The sequence below is a fragment of the Salvelinus fontinalis genome, chromosome 32 (genome assembly GCF_029448725.1).
Source record: "Salvelinus fontinalis isolate EN_2023a chromosome 32, ASM2944872v1, whole genome shotgun sequence".
NCBI lineage: Eukaryota > Metazoa > Chordata > Actinopteri > Salmoniformes > Salmonidae > Salvelinus > Salvelinus fontinalis.
Window position 1 is genome coordinate 1,238,704 of NC_074696.1, and position 19,054 is coordinate 1,257,757.

The 19,054-nt window shown below is 46.1% G+C and overlaps 1 protein-coding gene across 2 annotated transcripts in view; it reads right to left on the minus strand.

Moving 5' to 3' along the window:
• psmg2 (proteasome (prosome, macropain) assembly chaperone 2) overlaps positions 1–10,576 on the minus strand; it is a 40,694-nt gene extending 30,118 nt beyond the window's left edge. Inside the window, exons 1-6 of one of the 2 annotated variants that reach the window (XM_055893180.1) lie at positions 10,393–10,573; positions 10,098–10,269; positions 7,945–8,003; positions 4,126–4,244; positions 3,747–3,920; positions 894–1,014 (exon numbers count right to left, since the gene is read on the minus strand). In XM_055893180.1, coding sequence (XP_055749155.1) covers positions 894–1,014; positions 3,747–3,920; positions 4,126–4,244; positions 7,945–8,003; positions 10,098–10,269; positions 10,393–10,452 — 705 coding nt within the window. In that variant the 5' untranslated portion in view covers positions 10,453–10,573. Of the gene's footprint in view, positions 1–893; positions 1,015–2,646; positions 2,876–3,746; positions 3,921–4,125; positions 4,245–7,944; positions 8,004–10,097; positions 10,270–10,392 lie in introns of those variants that run through there. The other variant, XM_055893179.1, reaches the window with a different exon arrangement.
• Positions 10,577–19,054: the final 8,478 nt, after the last annotated feature.

Here is a 19,054-nt window from a genome sequence, read left to right on the forward strand (position 1 = left end):
ACCCCTCTATCATCCAGAAGGAGAGGTCAGTACAGGTGCATCACTACCTGTTCACCCCTCTATCATCCAGAAGGTCAGTACAGGTGCATCACTGCCTGTTCACCCCTCTATCATCCAGAAGGTGAGGTCAGTACAGGTGCATCACTACCTGTTCACCCCACTATCATCCAGAAGGAGAGGTCAGTACAGGTGCATCACTACCTGTTCACCCCTCTATCATCCAGAAGGAGAGGTCAGTACAGGTGCATCACTACCTGTTCACCCCTCTATCATCCAGAAGGAGAGGTCAGTACAGGTGTATCACTACCTGTTCACCCCTCTATCATCCAGAAGGTCAGTACAGGTGCATCAAAGCAGGGACCGAGAGACTGAAAAACAGCTTCTATCTCAAGGCAATCAGACTGTTAAACAGCCACCACTAACATTTAATCACAATGTATGTAATCAATGTATCACTAGCCACTTAATATAATGTTTATATACCCTACATTACTCATCTCATAGGTATATACTGTACTCTATACCATCTACTGCATCTTGCATATGCCGTTCTGTACCATCACTCATTCATATATCTTTATGTACATATTCTTTATCCCTTTACACTTGTGTGTATAAGGTAGTAGTTGGGGAATTGTTAGGTTAGATTACTTGTTGTTATTACTGCATTGTCGGAACTAGAAGCACAAGCATTTCGCTACACTCGCATTAACATCTGCTAACCATGTGTATGTGACAAATACAATGTGATTTGATTTGTACTTGCAATGAATGTGAAATGTACTTGTTTTCTTAACTTAGTTGAATGTACTGACTAAGTTGCTCTGGATAAGAGTGTCTTCTACACAAGCGACCATAACATCATATGGCTGTGCTCATTCGGTAGCACTTACAGGAGCGTCCACTAGGTGGAGCCAGGTGTTGAGGTGGTTCAGGAGAGTGAAGGCGTCTGGGACGTTGTCTCCTTCAGAGCAGAAGATCAGCACCACCACCAGAGGAATGTCCTCAGCACAGCTGGAACACAGAGACAACATGGAGAGGAATGTCCTCAGCACAGCTGGAACACAGAGACAACATGGAGAGGAATGTCCTCAGCACAGCTGGAACACAGACACAACATGGAGACAACATGGAGAGGAATGTCCTCAACACAGCCGGAACACAGAGACAACATGGAGAGGAATGTCCTCAGCACAGCCGGAACACAGAGACAACATGGAGAGGAATGTCCTCAGCACAGCTGGAACACAGACACAACATGGAGACAACATGGAGAGGAATGTCCTCAACACAGCCGGAACACAGAGACAACATGGAGAGGAATGTCCTCAGCACAGCCGGAACACAGAGACAACATGGAGAGGAATGTCCTCAGCACAGCCGGAACACAGAGACAACATGGAGAGGAATGTCCTCAGCACAGCCGGAACACAGAGACAACATGGAGAGGAATGTCCTCAGCACAGCTGGAACACAGAGACAACATGGAGAGGAATGTCCTCAGCACAGCTGGAACACAGAGACAACACCATGGAGAGGAATGTCCTCAGCACAGCTGGAACACAGACACAACATGGAGACAACATGGAGAGGAATGTCCTCAACACAGCCGGAACACAGAGACAACATGGAGAGGAATGTCCTCAGCACAGCCGGAACACAGAGACAACATGGAGAGGAATGTCCTCAGCACAGCTGGAACACAGACACAACATGGAGACAACATGGAGAGGAATGTCCTCAACACAGCCGGAACACAGAGACAACATGGAGAGGAATGTCCTCAGCACAGCTGGAACACAGAGACAACACCATGGAGAGGAATGTCCTCAGCACAGCTGGAACACAGAGACAACACCATGGAGAGGAATGTCCTTAGCACAGCTGGAACACAGAGACAACATGGAGAGGAATGTCCTCAGCACAGCTGGAACACAGAGACAACATGGAGAGGAATGTCCTCAGCACAGCTGGAACACAGAGACAACATGGAGAGGAATGTCCTCAGCACAGCCGGAACACAGAGACAACATGGAGAGGAATGTCCTCAGCACAGCTGGAACACAGAGACAACACCATGGAGAGGAATGTCCTCAGCACAGCTGGAACACAGAGACAACACCATGGAGAGGAATGTCCTCAGCACAGCTGGAACACAGAGACAACACCATGGAGAGGAATGTCCTCAGCACAGCTGGAACACAGAGACAACACCATGGAGAGGAATGTCCTCAGCACAGCTGGAACACAGAGACACCATGGAGAGGAATGTCCTCAGCACAGCTGGAACACAGAGACACCATGGAGAGGAATGTCCTCAGCACAGCTGGAACACAGAGACAACATGGAGAGGAATGTCCTCAGCACAGCCGGAACACAGAGACAACATGGAGAGGAATGTCCTCAGCACAGCCGGAACACAGAGACAACATGGAGAGGAATGTCCTCAGCACAGCTGGAACACAGAGACAACATGGAGAGGAATGTCCTCAGCACAGCCGGAACACAGAGACAACATGGAGAGGAATGTCCTCAGCACAGCTGGAACACAGAGACACCATGGAGAGGAATGTCCTCAGCACAGCTGGAACACAGAGACACCATGGAGAGGAATGTCCTCAGCACAGCCGGAACACAGAGACAACATGGAGAGGAATGTCCTCAGCACAGCTGGAACACAGAGACAACATGGAGAGGAATGTCCTCAGCACAGCTGGAACACAGAGACAACACAGAGACAACATGGAGAGGAATGTCCTCAGCACAGCTGGAACACAGAGACAACACAGAGACAACATGGAGAGGAATGTCCTCAGCACAGCTGGAACACAGAGACAACACAGAGACAACATGGAGAGGAATGTCCTCAGCACAGCTGGAACACAGAGACAACACAGAGACAACATGGAGAGGAATGTCCCAACCAAATCCACATGTGAGTTATACATTTGTCATTCTCATTGAAAGCCAGTCTAAGACGCGGTAGATATTTCTTAAAATGTCGTTTTTGCATCTTTTACTTTCTGTTTGGTACACCAGCCTCAAACATCTGGAAATACAATATGCTCTTTTACTTTCTGTTTGGTACACCAGCCTCAAACATCTGGAAATACAATATGCTCTTTTACTTTCTGTTTGGTACACCAGCCTCAAACATCTGGAAATACAATATGCTCTTTTACTTTCTGTTTGGTCCACCAGCCTCAAACATCTGGAAATACAATATGCTCTTTTACTTTCTGTTTGGTACACCAGCCTCAAACATCTGGAAATACAATATGCTCTTTTACTTTCTGTTTGGTACACCAGCCTCAAACATCTGAAAATACAATATGGTTATGGAAAAGCAATTTCACGGCGCTTTAGATGGTACAATGATTCTCTAAAAACTTGCTTGTTTTGACACAAACTGAAAATGTGACAACTATTAGAATTTTAGCAACCAGGAAATGGCGATTTCTGCATAGTGCACCTAAGTGAACTTTTTTGTGCAAGGTAAGCATATTCCTCTTTATCAGATGTAGTGTTCAGCGTTCCACACTGCATGTGTGAGGATGATATAGCCAGTAATGTCTACGACCACCCACTAACCCATCCCCTGTGGTAGAAGAGAAGTCGCCCCCGTAACCAGACCTACAATCACCCTTCGCCCCACTCCTAACCATCACACGGGGAAAAACAAATATGATCCTGTATCAGTGTTCAGAGGTGACTTCTACCTACATCCCCGTCAGTCTGTCCTGTACCTGTCAGTGAAGAGGCCTTTAGTGGCGCCCCCTCCAGGTATATAGAGGCGCTGCTCTGAGTCGGTAACTCCAGGGAAGGTAGATATTGTCTCCATCTCCTTCCAGTCCATCTCCTTCAGCCGGTCACCAGTCACCTTCTGCATGGAGGGAGTCTGCAGGTAACGCAGGGGAGTGCTGCGAGGAAGGGGTTCATCCATCATCATGCTCATTGGTGGAATATTGGAACATGGACAATGACACCGAAATAAAATATATAAAAAGTATGTAGGATTTGTCAGTCAGAGCTCTCCGCCATGCACTCAATATATCCATGTGACAAATGAAAAGGAAAAAAAGTCTAGTTGAATATAGTAATTTTGGTTAGCTAGCAGTTGTGTACCCCAGTAGCTGTTGGTCATCCCTCTGGTAAGCATGGCTGCTGGACAGCACTACGGTTCTGGAGAAACCACTGGCTTTGATCCAAGACACCATCAGCTTACAGAACTTCTTGGACTTTGTCTGCAACAGAAAGGACCTATATGATAGCTCTCCTCTCCCCAAAACCCTACGACGGGACGGCGTAACCCTACGACGGGACGGCGTAACCCTACGACGGGACGGCGTAACCCTACGACGGGGCGGCGTAACCCTACGACGGACGGCGTAACCCTACGACGGGACGGCGTAACCCTACGACGGACGGCGTAACCCTACGACGGGACGGCGTAACCCTACGACGGGACGGCGTAACCCTACGACGGGACGGCGTAACCCTACGACGGGACGGCGTAACCCTACGACGGGACGGCGTAACCCTACGACGGGACGGCGTAACCCTACGACGGGACGGCGTAACCCTACGACGGGACGGCGTAACCCTACGACGGGACGGCGTAACCCTACGACGGGACGGCGTAACCCTACGACGGGACGGCGTAACCCTACGACGGGACGGCGTAACCCTACGACGGGACGGCGTAACCCTACGACGGGACGGCGTAACCCTACGACGGGACGGCGTAACCCTACGACGGACGGCGTAACCCTACGACGGGACGGCGTAACCCTACGACGGACGGCGTAACCCTACGACGGGACGGCGTAACCCTACGACGGGACGGCGTAACCCTACGACGGGACGGCGTAACCCTACGACGGGACGGCGTAACCCTACGACGGGACGGCGTAACCCTACGACGGACGGCGTAACCCTACGACGGACGGCGTAACCCTACGACGGACGGCGTAACCCTACGACGGACGGCGTAACCCTACGACGGGACGGCGTAACCCTACGACGGGACGGCGTAACCCTACGACGGGACGGCGTAACCCTACGACGGACGGCGTAACCCTACGACGGGACGGCGTAACCCTACGACGGGACGGCGTAACCCTACGACGGGACGGCGTAACCCTACGACGGACGGCGTAACCCTACGACGGGACGGCGTAACCCTACGACGGGACGGCGTAACCCTACGACGGGACGGCGTAACCCTACGACGGGACGGCGTAACCCTACGACGGGACGGCGTAACCCTACGACGGGACGGCGTAACCCTACGACGGGACGGCGTAACCCTACGACGGGACGGCGTAACCCTACGACGGACGGCGTAACCCTACGACGGGACGGCGTAACCCTACGACGGGACGGCGTAACCCTACGACGGGACGGCGTAACCCTACGACGGGACGGCGTAACCCTACGACGGGACGGCGTAACCCTACGACGGGACGGCGTAACCCTACGACGGGACGGCGTAACCCTACGACGGGACGGCGTAACCCTACGACGGGACGGCGTAACCCTACGACGGGACGGCGTAACCCTACGACGGGACGGCGTAACCCTACGACGGGACGGCGTAACCCTACGACGGACGGCGTAACCCTACGACGGACAGCATATCCATGTGAAACCAATGTCAGTGAGCAGCTTCTCGTCCTCCACTCTTCCCTTAAGGCTGCTACACACAGCGGTGTTATTTACCTACTTTGGAATGGACTGCATACGACGCTCCGTTGCTCTGTTTACATAGGGTGTGTAGGACCCTTGACTGAGCTCCAACCAGTGGTTGTCTAATCACAAACACACATGACCACCCTCCTTGACAACTTACCAACCAGAACAAACATAGGATGTAGGCTGGCCTGCTGCCGTGCCTGACACAAAGCTCCAGAGGTGTCAGGGCCTGACACAAAGCTCCAGAGGTGTCAGGGCCTGACACAAAGCTCCAGAGGTGTCAGGGCCTGACACAAAGCTCCAGAGGTGTCAGGGCCTGACACAAAGCTCCAGAGGTGTCAGGGCCTGACACAAAGCTCCAGAGGTGTCAGGGCCTGACACAAAGCTCCAGAGGTGTCAGGGCCTGACACAAAGCTCCAGAGGTGTCAGGGCCTGACACAAAGCTCCAGAGGTGTCAGGGCCTGACACAAAGCTCCAGAGGTGTCAGGGCCTGACACAAAGCTCCAGAGGTGTCAGGGCCTGACACAAAGCTCCAGAGGTGTCAGGGCCTGACACAAAGCTCCAGAGGTGTCAGGGCCTGACACAAAGCTCCAGAGGTGTCAGGGCCTGACACAAAGCTCCAGAGGTGTCAGGGCCTGACACAAAGCCCCAGAGGTGTCAGGGCCTGACACAAAGATCCAGAGGTGTCAGGGCCTGACACAAAGCTCCAGAGCGGTCAGGGAAATAGTTTAAAATGTGTAGTGTATTTGTATCGGACCGGAACATTAATCCACTTCATTTTGGCCAACGTCACTTAGCTACTTGACTACTAACATTATTCGCCTAGCCTTACTTCAGACTATTAACCGCTAGCCTAGCTAGCCTAGCTAGCCTTACTTTACTTCAGACTATTAACCGCTAGCCTAGCTAGCCTTACTTTACTTCAGACTACTAACCGCTAGCCTAGCTAGCCTTACTTCAGACTACTAACCGCTAGCCTAGCTGGCCTTACTTTACTTCAGACTAATAACCGCTAGCCAAGCTAGCCTTACTTTACTTCAGACTAATAACCGCTAGCCTAGCTAGCCTTACTTTACTTCAGACTAATAACCGCTAGCCTAGCTAGCCTTACTTTACTTCAGACTACTAACCGCTAGCCCAGCTCGCCTTACTTTACTTCAGACTACTAACCGCTAGCCTTACTTTACTTCAGACTAATAACCGCTAGCCTAGCTAGCCTTACTTCAGACTAATAACCGCTAGCCAAGCTAGCCTTACTTTTCTTCAGACTACTAACCGCTAGCCTTACTTTACTTCAGACTACTAACCGCTAGCCCAGCTAGCCTTACTTTACTTCAGACTAATAACCGCTAGCCTTACTTTACTTCAGACTACTAACCGCTAGCCTAGCTAGCCTTACTTTACTTCAGACTAATAACCGCTAGCCTAGCTAGCCTTACTTCAGACTACTAACCGCTAGCCTAGCTAGCCTTACTTTACTTCAGACTACTAACCGCTAGCCTAGCTAGCCTTACTTCAGCCTACTAACCGCTAGCCTAGCTAGCCTTACTTTACTTCAGACTACTAACCGCTAGCCTAGCTAGCCTTACTTCAGACTATTAACCGCTAGCCTAGCTAGCCTTACTTTACTTCAGACTACTAACCGCTAGCCTAGCTAGCCTTACTTCAGACTACTAACCGCTAGCCTAGCTTGCCTTACTTTACTTCAGACTAATAACCGCTAGCCTAGCTAGCCTTACTTCAGACTAATAACAGCTAGCCTAGCATCTTTGTTAACTTCCTTTCATTCTGATTTCCTTTCTTGAAGACCAATAGTAAGACGGTCCTTCGTCCCACCTCCTATAATTATCCATTTTAGAACCATGAAGAGTTTTTACCAGAATACAGATTTTTATGGAAGACTTTTGCGCACAAAATAGGACTGTTTAAAAAATATATTTTTTACATTATAAACACATTTATTTGGCAATTCAATGCTGAGACACCAATCGTTATTTATGTAACAATAAATACACCGTATTCAAAACATTTTAGGTGATTTTAGAAATTCAGCATGTTGATATAAAAATACAGAAATCTAAATACTCAAAACAATGAACCTAAAAACAGTCTGGGGTACTGACAAACAGCCAGGCAAGTGTTATAAAGGGACCAGAAGTGTTTTTGGGTGAGCTTCCCCTTTAAAGGCTTATGGTACATTCTTAACACTGTTACAAATAGAATGGGTTAAATGAAGCTCTGTTACATTACCTGGACAATTGGGGTTCTGATCTGAAGAACTGCCAACCTCAACTCTGGAGAAGAGTACACTGTTCAAGAGAGGAGAGAATGTCATTCCATGTCAACGTGACTGAAGCAATGACTATTGTATATTATGATCATTAACAGTACAGTGTTACATAGACAACTACCCTATTACACTACAAGACCAAAAGTATGTGGACACCTGCTTGTCGAACAAAATCATGGGCATTAACTTTTTATTTTAACTAGCCAAGTCAGTTAAGAACAAATTCTTATTTATAATGGCGGCCTACGCCGGCCAAACACGGACGACGCTGGGCCAATTGTGCGCTGCCCTATGGGACTCCCAATCACAGCCAGTTGTGATACAGCCTGAAATCGAACCAGGATCTGTAGTGACGCCTCTAACACTGTGATGCAGTGCCTTAGACCGCTGCGCCACTCGGGATCCCCAATATAGAGTTGGTCCACCATTTGCGTCTAAAACAGTCTCCACTCTTCTGGGAAGGCTTTCTGCTAGACTTTGGAATATTGCTGCGGGGACTTACTCTCACTCAGCCACAAGAGCATTAGTGAGGTCGGGCACTGATGTTGGGCGATTAGGCCTGGCTCGCAGACAGCATTCCAAGTCATCCCAAAGATGTTCGATGGGGTTGAGGTCAGGGCTATCTGCAGGCCAGTCAAGTTCTTCCACACCGATCTTGACAAACAATTTCTGTGTGGACCTCGCTTTGTGCACAGGGGCATTGTCATGCTGAAACAGGAAAGGACCTTCCCCAAACTGTTGACACAAAGTTGGAAGCACAGAATCACCTAGAATGTAAATTGATGCTGTAGCATTAAGATTTCCCTTCACTGGAACTAACGGGCCTAGCCCTACCCATGGAAAACAGCCCCGGACCAGTATTTCCACCTTTACAGTTGGCACTATGCTTCGGGACAGGTAGCGTTCTCCTGGCATCCGCCAAACCCAGATTTGTCCGTCGGACTGACAGATGGTGAAGTGTGATTCATCACTCCAGAGAACATGTTTCCACTGCTCCAGAGTCCAATGGCGGCGAGCTTTACACCACTCCAGCCGACGCTTGGCATTCCGCATGGTGATCTTAGGCTTGTGTGCAGCTGCTTGGCCATGGAAACCCATTTCAATAACTTTTCCTGATGAAGAGTTATTGTGCTGCCGTTGCTTTGAGAGGCAGTTTGGAACTCGGTAGGGAGGTTTGCAACCGATGACAGAATTTTTACACGCTTCACCCCACGGTGGAAGTTGTGGCCTACCACGTCACCACTGAGCCGTTGTTGCTCATAGACATTTCCACTTCACAATAACAGCACTTTTTATTCATTTAACCAGGTAAATTTACTGAGAACACGTCTTCATTTACAGCAACGACCTGGGGAATAGTTACAGTGGATGAATGAGTCAATTGTAAACTGGGATGATTAGGTGGTCATGATGGCATGAAGGCCAGATTGGGAATTTACCCAGGACACCGGGCTCTTACGATAAGTGCTAAGGGATCTTTAGTGACCACAGAGAGTCAGGATAGCCGTTTAACATACCATCCGAAAGACAGCACCCTACACAGGGCAATGTCCCCAATCACTGCCCTGGGGCATTGGGATATTTTTAGACCAGAGGAAAGAGTGCCTCCTACTGGCCCTCCAACACCACTTCCAGCAGCATCTGGTCTCCCATCCAGGGACTGACCAGGACCAACCCTGCTTAGCTTCAGAAGCAAGCCAGCAGTGGGATGCAGTTGACCAGGGCAGAAATGTGATGAACTGACTTGTTGGAAAGGTGGCATCCTATGATGGTGCCACATTGAAAGTCACTGAGCTCTTCAGTGAGGCCAGTTTACTGCCAATGTTTGTCTATGGAGATTGCATGGCTCTGTGCCCAATTTTATAGTGCCTGAAATAGCCAAATCTACAATTTGAAGGGGTATCCACATATTTTTGTATCAGCGGAGGCTGGTGGGAGGAGATATAGGAGGCAAAGCTCCTTGTTATGGCTGGAATGGAATCAATGGAACAGAGTCAAACATGTGGCTTCCATGTTTGATATCTTTCCATGTATTCCATTCCAGCCATAACAAGGAGCCTGTCCTCCTATATCTCCTCCCACCAGCCTCCACTGTTTTGTATATGTAGTGTACCTTCTGCATTGGTACTGAGGTCGTTGGCGTTCTCAGCTAATGTAGCATAAGGGTTGTTCCCTGCCATAGGGATGAGACAGTCAGTGTGGATGTATCCGACTCGACACATGTTGAGCGTAGAAACAATCAGATCCACTGCCAGCTGCCCCACATTTCCAACAGATATTGCTGGCTGTAGACAGACAATTTGACATCTGGTTAGATCCAATACAGTAGAATAGACACTGTAGTAGAAGCGTGTAGCACACGTTGAAACCAATTAGACACAATGATAGAGCATAAATAGTTAACTCACCATAATCAGGGTAAAGTCTTTAAAAGACGTTGGGGTGCATTCTGCCGCGACAAACATCATGTATGTTGAGAATTAAACAACTTAATTACTGTTCCACTTTCAGAGTATTTTGGTTGTAATAATTTCCCATTTACTTTCGCTTCTTGCAAGCTGGAAATGGACCTTTAAGAACAAAGATGGCGTCGATGTTGATGCGTTATCAGATGCCTGAATAAAAATATTGTTGTACTGCAATAGAAGTCAACATTTTAAATATATTTATACGATTTGACAAAAATAAACTTCCATATTTAAATGTACCTTAATTAAAAGATCCAATAGACGTCTTAAAATAAAAGAATGAGGGAGATATTTTTGTGTCTGAAAGGGGACTCTAGCGGTCGCCTATTTTTAGCCGCAACGCTAAGATGAACCTTTTTGCCAAAATAGATACACAACTCCCGCCAAGTACCGTCTTTAAAGTGTTATCAGTATCCTCCTCTCTTTGTAGTTTGCCATTATGCTCGGAAGAAAGTTTTGTAATGTTTTAAAATGTTGTCCATCAACACACAACATGTCTTTAGCTTTCAGGCGTTACACTGCACGGGTACAGTAATATGTACTTGAATAATGTGTATTTTATTTGATAAACGTGTATATGGCCTATGCTATACCATCAGACAGTCGTGAGAAAAGTACGCAATTGTCGTACTTGAGTAAAAGTATAGATACCTTAATTAATAGAAAGTTACTCAAATAAAAGTGAAAGTCAGTCAGTAAAATACTACTTGAGTAAAAGTCTGAAAGTATTTGGTTTTAAATATACTTAAGTATCAAAAGTAAATGTAATTGCTAAAAGATACTTTTAAGTATCAAAAGTAAAAGAATAAATAATTTAAAATATCTTATATTAAGCAAAGTAGATGGCACCATTTTCTTGTTTTAAAAATTTGAGTAGAGGGTTAGGTTTAAGGCTGATGAGTAGAGCATTAGGTTTAAGGCTGATGAGTGGAGGGTTAGGTTAAAGGCTGATGAGTAGAGGGTCTCTCTAAAGTAGAGGGTTTAAGTGAGAGGTAATCTTCAGTTGGGTTTCATTGGTGCATTGAACACACACACACACACACACACACACACACACACACACACACACACACACACACACACACACACACACACACACAGCAAAGGAGCTGGTCGTGGACTACAGGAAAGGCAGTCTGAACAGGCCCCCATTAACATTGACGGGGCTGTAGTGGAGCGAGTCGAGAGTTTAAAGTTCCATTGGTGTCCACATCACCAACGAACTATCATGGTCCAAACATACCAAGACAGTCGTGAAGAGGGCACAAAAAAGAACTATTCCCCCTCAGGAGAATGAAAAGATTTGTCATGCGTCCCCAGATCCTCAAAAGGTTCTACAGCTGCACCATCGAGAGCATCCTGACAGGCTGCATCACCACCTGGTATGGCAACTGCTCGGCAATTTCACCGTAAGGCGCTACAGAGGGTAGTGCGAACGGCCCAGTACATCACTGGGGCCAAGCTTCCTGCCATCCAGGACCTATATAATAGGCGGTGTCAGAGGAAGGCCCATAAAATTGTCAAAGGCTCCAGTCACCCAAGTTAAATACTGTTTTCTCTGCTACCGCAGGGTAAGTGGTACCGGAGCGCCAAGTCTAGGACCAAAAGGCTCCTCAATAGCTTCTACCCCCAAGCCATTAGACTGCTGAACAATTAATAAAATCACAATTTACATTGACCCCCTCCTCCCCTTCCTTTTGTACACTGCTGCTACTCGCTGTTTATTATCTATGCATAGTCACTTCACCCCCACCTACATGTACATATTACCTCAACTAACCTGTATCCCTCCACACTGACTCGGTACTCCCTGTATATAGCCTCGTTATTCTTATTGTGTTACTTTTTATTATTACTTTTTACTTTAGTCTACTTGGTCAATATTTTCTTAACTCTTCTTGAACTGCACTGTTGGTTAAGGGCTTGTAAGTAAGCATTTCACACAAAGCATTTCACACAAAGCATTTCACACAAAGCATTTCACACAAAACATTTCACACAAAGCATTTCACACAAAGCATTTCACACAAAGCATTTCACACAAAGCATTTCACACAAAGCATTTCACACAAAGCATTTCACACAAAGCATTTCACACAAATAAAGTTTGATTTGATTTGATATCATGACCATCCCTTCAAAATGATTTAAAAATAAATAAAGACAAGAAAAATAAAAGTGGGAGGGGAGGGGGGGGGTTACTGTAACAAAACAGCCATATATTAAAAATGTTTATTCAAAAAATATATAAAATAAAAGCTCCAATTAAACTTATCATGTGGGAAAGGGGACTGGATCTCCCTAGGGGTTAGGGTTAGGCATGAGAACCAATGAGGTAAGGGTTAGGCATGAGAACCAATGAGGTAAGGGTTAGACATGAGAACTAATGAGGTAAGGGTTAGGCATGAGAACCAATGAGGTAAGGGTTAAGCATGAGAACCAATGAGGTTAGGGTGAGGCATGAGAACCAATGAGGTAAGGGTTAGGCATGAGAACCAAGGAGGTAAGGGTGAGGCATGAGAACCAAGGAGGTCATGACTCAGGCCTCAGGAATGAGTAGGGTTCGGTATAGTTGCCAGGAAGGTTAAGGTTAGGACTCAGGCCTCAGGAATGAGTAGGGTTCGGTATAGCTGCCAGGAAGGTTAAGGTTAGGACTTAGGCCTCAGGAGTGGTTAGGGTTCGGTATAGTTGCCAGGAAGGTTAAGGTTAGGACTCAGGCCTCAGGAGTGGTTAGGGTTAGAATAGTATCAGACAACAGTCCATCAAAAGGAGAGTTCTATCTACTAGGCAGGTGATAGCTACAGACCTATATATATTTAGAAACACACCAGCATATATTAAATAAGAATGAAGAATCAGAAGTGCTTTCAATCCCTAAAAGTGGGAGGAACATTTCAATTCCTATAAATATTCACATTTAAACTAAAAAAAGTTATATAAAGAATGGTTTCCATCACACCATTTATAACACATAATTATACAAGGATCCAGCTCATTAATAATGATGATAATAATCCTCTACACCAGATCTGCAGCTTTATCCGGAACCAATTCAGAAATCCCAGACTCCACGTGTCTAAAACAACCACAAGATGGAGACAAATTACTGGATGGCTTATTATTTCCCATGAAGGCCTAGAGAGGATTAATGGTTCCTACTGTTCTAATCCTTTGTCTCTCAGGCATCTGTCTTTGAGTTTTCCACCACCCCATATTGGTCTCCAGGCCATAAGGTTCTTCTCTGTATGAGGTCAAAGGTGGACATACAACATAGTGGATCTTTCACCCTTCTGAATGTGGTATAAATGTTAACGCCATACTAATAAAGGCATTTTAATTAATTATATGAAGAGTGCCTTGGTCCTCCTTTTTGGTGGTATACATGTTGTTAAAGTCTGCATTCTAGTGTGTTTAGTGTCTCTTCAATATTGAGTTCATGATCAACAAGGCACTCAATCACAAAAAAACACATTTCCAGTATCCATTTGGATTGTATGCCTGATTGAAGCCCCCAAGCCCAAATATATATTGGACAGAAACTTTGTTTGAGTAAAATATTTATTCTGTATCAGTTTCTTCTTTTTCAGGCTTGAATGGACTAGAATGTTCTTAAGGTTCTTATTTCTCCTGAAGGCTGAGATTACTCTGGCGTTTTGCAAGGCCTCACAATCATTCTGAGCCTGTTGAAAAGGAGATTTTAGTTCAGAGTTGAACGGCACCAGAGCCTGAGAATTAAGTCCCCACAAATGGAACCACAGGGTTCTCCCGCTCTACCTGATACAGTATGTTCCATGGGCCTGGAAGGTCTGATTGACCTCAGCCCTAAGCTCTCTCGGGAACCGCTTGGACTAGCCCCTGGGCCTTAAGGCTGAGAAGAGTGTTCTTGTGGCCTCCTCTATAACTACAGATTCTGTGGAAACGTAGAAGTTGTGATTTGATCAGGACACTATATGTGTGTTTTGGATGGAAACTACATTTGTGAAGGAGGTTTCTGTTTACTTAAAGAAAACTTTAGTTGCACACTTTTTGGTTTCTCCCTCCTTGGGAACGAAAAAGACCTCTGTACCTAGAAATTCATTTTTTTGTGAAAATTATGTGTAATGTATATTGATAAGTGATGTGAGTTTAAAAATTTTAAGAATTCCCTGAATTCAGAGGTGGAACTTCCCCACAGTCCAAAAATATCATCAAGATACCCAAGGTACAGCAATGGTAAGGCCTTACGTTTGATGAAAGCAGTTTCTTCTCAAAAACGTGTATACACATTTGCAAAACATTTTTTCCCATGGCTGTACCATGTATCTGGAGATAGTACTTCCCATTGAACTCAAAGTCGTTTCTGGTGAGGCTCAACTCCAACAAGTCCAGGATAACTCTCTCCGGTCGACTGGGGTCAGGATGCCTCTGAAAAGCATTTGCAACTTCCTGTAGACCTAATTTGTTATCAATGTTTACGTACAGAGAATTAATATCAATGGAGAATAAAAAAAAGCATTTCCTGGCATCTTGAAACCCTTCAGCCTGTTAACAAATTTCTAAGTATCATTAACATAGCTGGGGTGTTTCTGAAATAGAGGATTGGTATAAATCTATATATTCAGCAATACAATAAGATTCTGAGTCACAATCGCTTACTATGGGTCTCCCACAGGGACCTCGGGAGGGAGCGTCCGCGTCTCAGGAGATTTCTGGATTTTTAGGAAGTAAGTCAAACTGCCTAGGTCTTGGAGAATCTGTCCCAAAAAGGTAGACCATCGGTTTATCCGTAATATCCTCATACAGTTTATTCACAATCTCCTGGATTAATCTTTGTGTTTTCCAGTTGTGTTGAGTGGAGCAATGGGACATAGTGTTTGACATGATCTAATTGTCTATTATCCATTATAATAATCTGTGCCCATATATCTGCTGGTTTAATCACAATATTCTGATCTATTATCCATTATAACAATCTGTGCCCACATATCTGCTGGTTTAATCACAATATTCTGATCTATTATCCATTATAACAATCTGTGCCCACATATCTGCTGGTTTAATCACAATATTCTGATCTATTATCCATTATAACAATCTGTGCCCACATATCTGCTGGTTTAATCACAATATTCTGATCTATTATCCATTATAACAATCTGTGCCCACATATCTGCTGGTTTAATCCCAATATTCTGATTGCTGCTCAATATTTTTAGATCATGATTCTGTTGCTTTGCAAGGTTACATTTATTTACAGGTCTGGGTTTGAGTTGTGAAAAGGTCTGTATAGGTTCTGACACGGACTCCAACTGAGGTTCCCAATGTGAGGGGTTTGGAAATGGTGTATTGGGAAAAATCTAGTTTAGAATCAAAATGGTCTAATCATAACAATCTTCTATGATAAACGTGTAGATCCCTCCAGAGCGCCCCGCGATCCACCAGTTTAGGAGTTGGCATACAAGTCAGTCCTCTTTCTAGAACCTCTCAGCTTGGTTAAGCCTGAAGGAGGACGAGAGGTTTTCATGTTAGAATGTTGGGGACACTCCTCCCGCATTCATTTTTACCTTTATTAAAACTAGGCAAGTCAGTTAAGAACAAATTATTATTTACAATGACGGTCTACCCCGGTAAAACCCTAACCCGGATAGAGGCAGTATCCCTACTCCAGTGAACCGGATCCCAGGGGTCTGTGCGAAACCTGAATTTGTTAAGGTCATTTAAAACATCTCATCTCTCCCCTATGGTCTTATTCAGCTTCTGTACCAGACGCTGCTGATCGATAGCTAGTCTTTCTGAGTAATGTATGAATGGTACATGGACTATTGCATTGGGGAAGGCCTCTTTACTAATCCTCAACAGTTGCTGTAACTGCTTCCAAGATGTAGTCGGCGCTCGCCTAACTCAAACAATTGTTGAGGACAACAGACAACACTATCTCCTCTGTCATTGGGTTTGGTTGGAGCTTCTTGAAAACACCATTACTATGATAAAAGGTGGCCCCAGGGAAGCATGAGTACATGACAATACAAAGAATGTGGAATGCGTGCTAGATTAGAAACCCCAACATTGACTGTTGGTTTAACTATCTGTATTTCCCACTCCTGAATCTCCCTCTCTGACCTAGGGTGTCTTATAGGTTCCAGACCTGAATCACCCTCTCTGACCTAGGGTGTCTTATAGGTTCCAGACCTGAATCTTCCTCTCTGACCTAGGGTGTCTAATAGGTTCCAGACCTGAATCTCCCTCTCTGACCTAGGGTGTATTATAGGTTCCAGACCTGAATCTCCCTCTCTGACCTAGGGTGTATTATAGGTAACCCCTAACCCCTAACCCTAACCCCTAACCCGTAACCCCTAAACCTAACCCCTAACCCCTAACCTCTAACCCTAACCCTAACCCCTAACCCTAACCCCTAACTCCTAACCTCTAACCCCTAACCCCTAACCCCTAACCCTAACCCCTAACCCTAACCCCTAACCCCTAACCCATAACCCTAACCCCTAACCCTAACCCCTAACCCTAACCCCTAACCCCTAACCCTAACCCCTAACCCCTAACCCCTAACACTAACCCCTAACCCCTAACCCTAACCCCTAACCCCTAACCCATAACCGCTAACCCTAACCCCTAACCCTAACCCATAATCCCTAACCCTAACCCTTAACTCTTAACCCTTAACCCCTAACCCTAACCCCTAACCCTTAACCCCTAACCCTAACCCATAACCCCTAACCCCTAACCCTAACCCCTAACCCCTAACCCTAACCCCTAACCTTAACCCTGTCCCTAACCCCTAACCCCTAACCCATAACCGCTAACCCTAACCCTAACCCCTAACCCCTAACTAACTAACCCTAACCCCTAACTAACTAACCCTAATCCCTAACCCCTAACCCTAACCCCTACCCCTAACCCCTAACTAACTAACCCTAACCCCTAACCCCTAACCCCTAACCCTAACCCCTAACCCCTATCCCCTAACCCCTAACCCCTATCCCCTAACCCCTAAACCCTAAACCCTATCCCCTATCCCCTAACCCCTATCCCTATCCCTAACCCCTAACCCCTAACCCTAACCCCTATCCCCTAAACCCTATCCCCTAACCCCTATCCCCTAACCCCTAACCCCTATCCCTAACCCCTAACCATAACACTCAACTGTTGTGCTTGTTTTACTCTCACTAGGTTTGCAGATAATTGCTATTTTTAATACGTTTTTATTTGCAATGATCCTGATATGTGGTTGTTTCACTTACTTCAGTTGAGTACACTGATACGAATGTTGGCAAAATGACTAACATGTCAAATATAAATGTGTAGACCACTGCTGTACATGTCACATTATGACTCATCACACATGAATGAAACACACCATTACCACACTGTCTGCCGGGCTTTACATGACTCAGCAGGGCACAATGGCCTGCCTTTACATGACTCAGCAGGGCACAATGGCCTGCCTTTACATGACTCAGCAGGGCACAATGGCCTGCCTTTACATGACTCAGCAGGGCACAATGGCCTGCTTTTACATGACTCAGCAGGGCACAATGGCCTGCCTTTACATGACTCAGCAGGGCACAATGGCCTGCCTTTACATGACTCAGCAGGGCACAATGGCCTGCCTTTACATGACTCAGCAGGGCACAATGGCCTGCTGTTACGCACGCCTCTGAGAAGAGGGAACGCAACTCCCTGCTACAACTCAACTCTCTGAAGTGCAAGAGGTATGGACTGTAGGTGCGAGTAAGGATGACACAACAGCAGATTTTACCGTTTACTTGGATTTATTTTCTTACACGGTAATATGGGGAAAAGGGGCTGGACGGAACCAAAGCAAAGAAAGTAAATATCAAAGTTCCCCCTCTCCTATCTAACCTGCCTACCCACTTAACTTACCTAACTTAGCACCGTCTGGTGCCCTAACCAAAATACAGGGGGTGGTCCGCCCAGGTCTTACCTAGTGTGCCTAGACAGTAAATATACTACGGGTATATGTATGCCCGCGGGCCTCTTGCCTAAGCACTCCCAAAGTGCCTTCTCCTTCCCCCCTGGGAACAAATGAAACAGAGTAATTATTAATGATTTCACAAACACTCACAACAACAGTACATACCACACTTTCTGATACACAACCCACACTATATCACAATCTAATTTTTCTCTCTCTCAATCTCCAATTCTCTCCTCTCTCAATCTCCAAATCTCTCTCCTCTATCTCAATCTTTTTACTCCCCTCCTTTTCTCCTGGGCCGAACACTGGCTTTTATCTTCAGGTGGCAATGGTGATTAGAGTCAGCTGCTTCTTGACGAGGGGGCGGGGTCAGCTCCAATCACCAATTAGCCTGGGGTTGACCAATCAGCTGGTTGGGGAGTATTTCAGGAAGCCATCTCCTGAAACACACACACTAAAATACAAAACAGAACACAGAAACTGGGGAACGTAACATGACTCAGCAGGGCACAATGGCCTGCCTTTACATGACTCAGCAGGGCACAATGGCCTGCCTTTACATGACTCAGCAGGGCACAATGGCCTGCCTTTACATGACTCAGCAGGGCACAATGGCCTGCCTTTACATGACTCAGCAGGGCACAATGGCCTGCCTTTACATGACTCAGC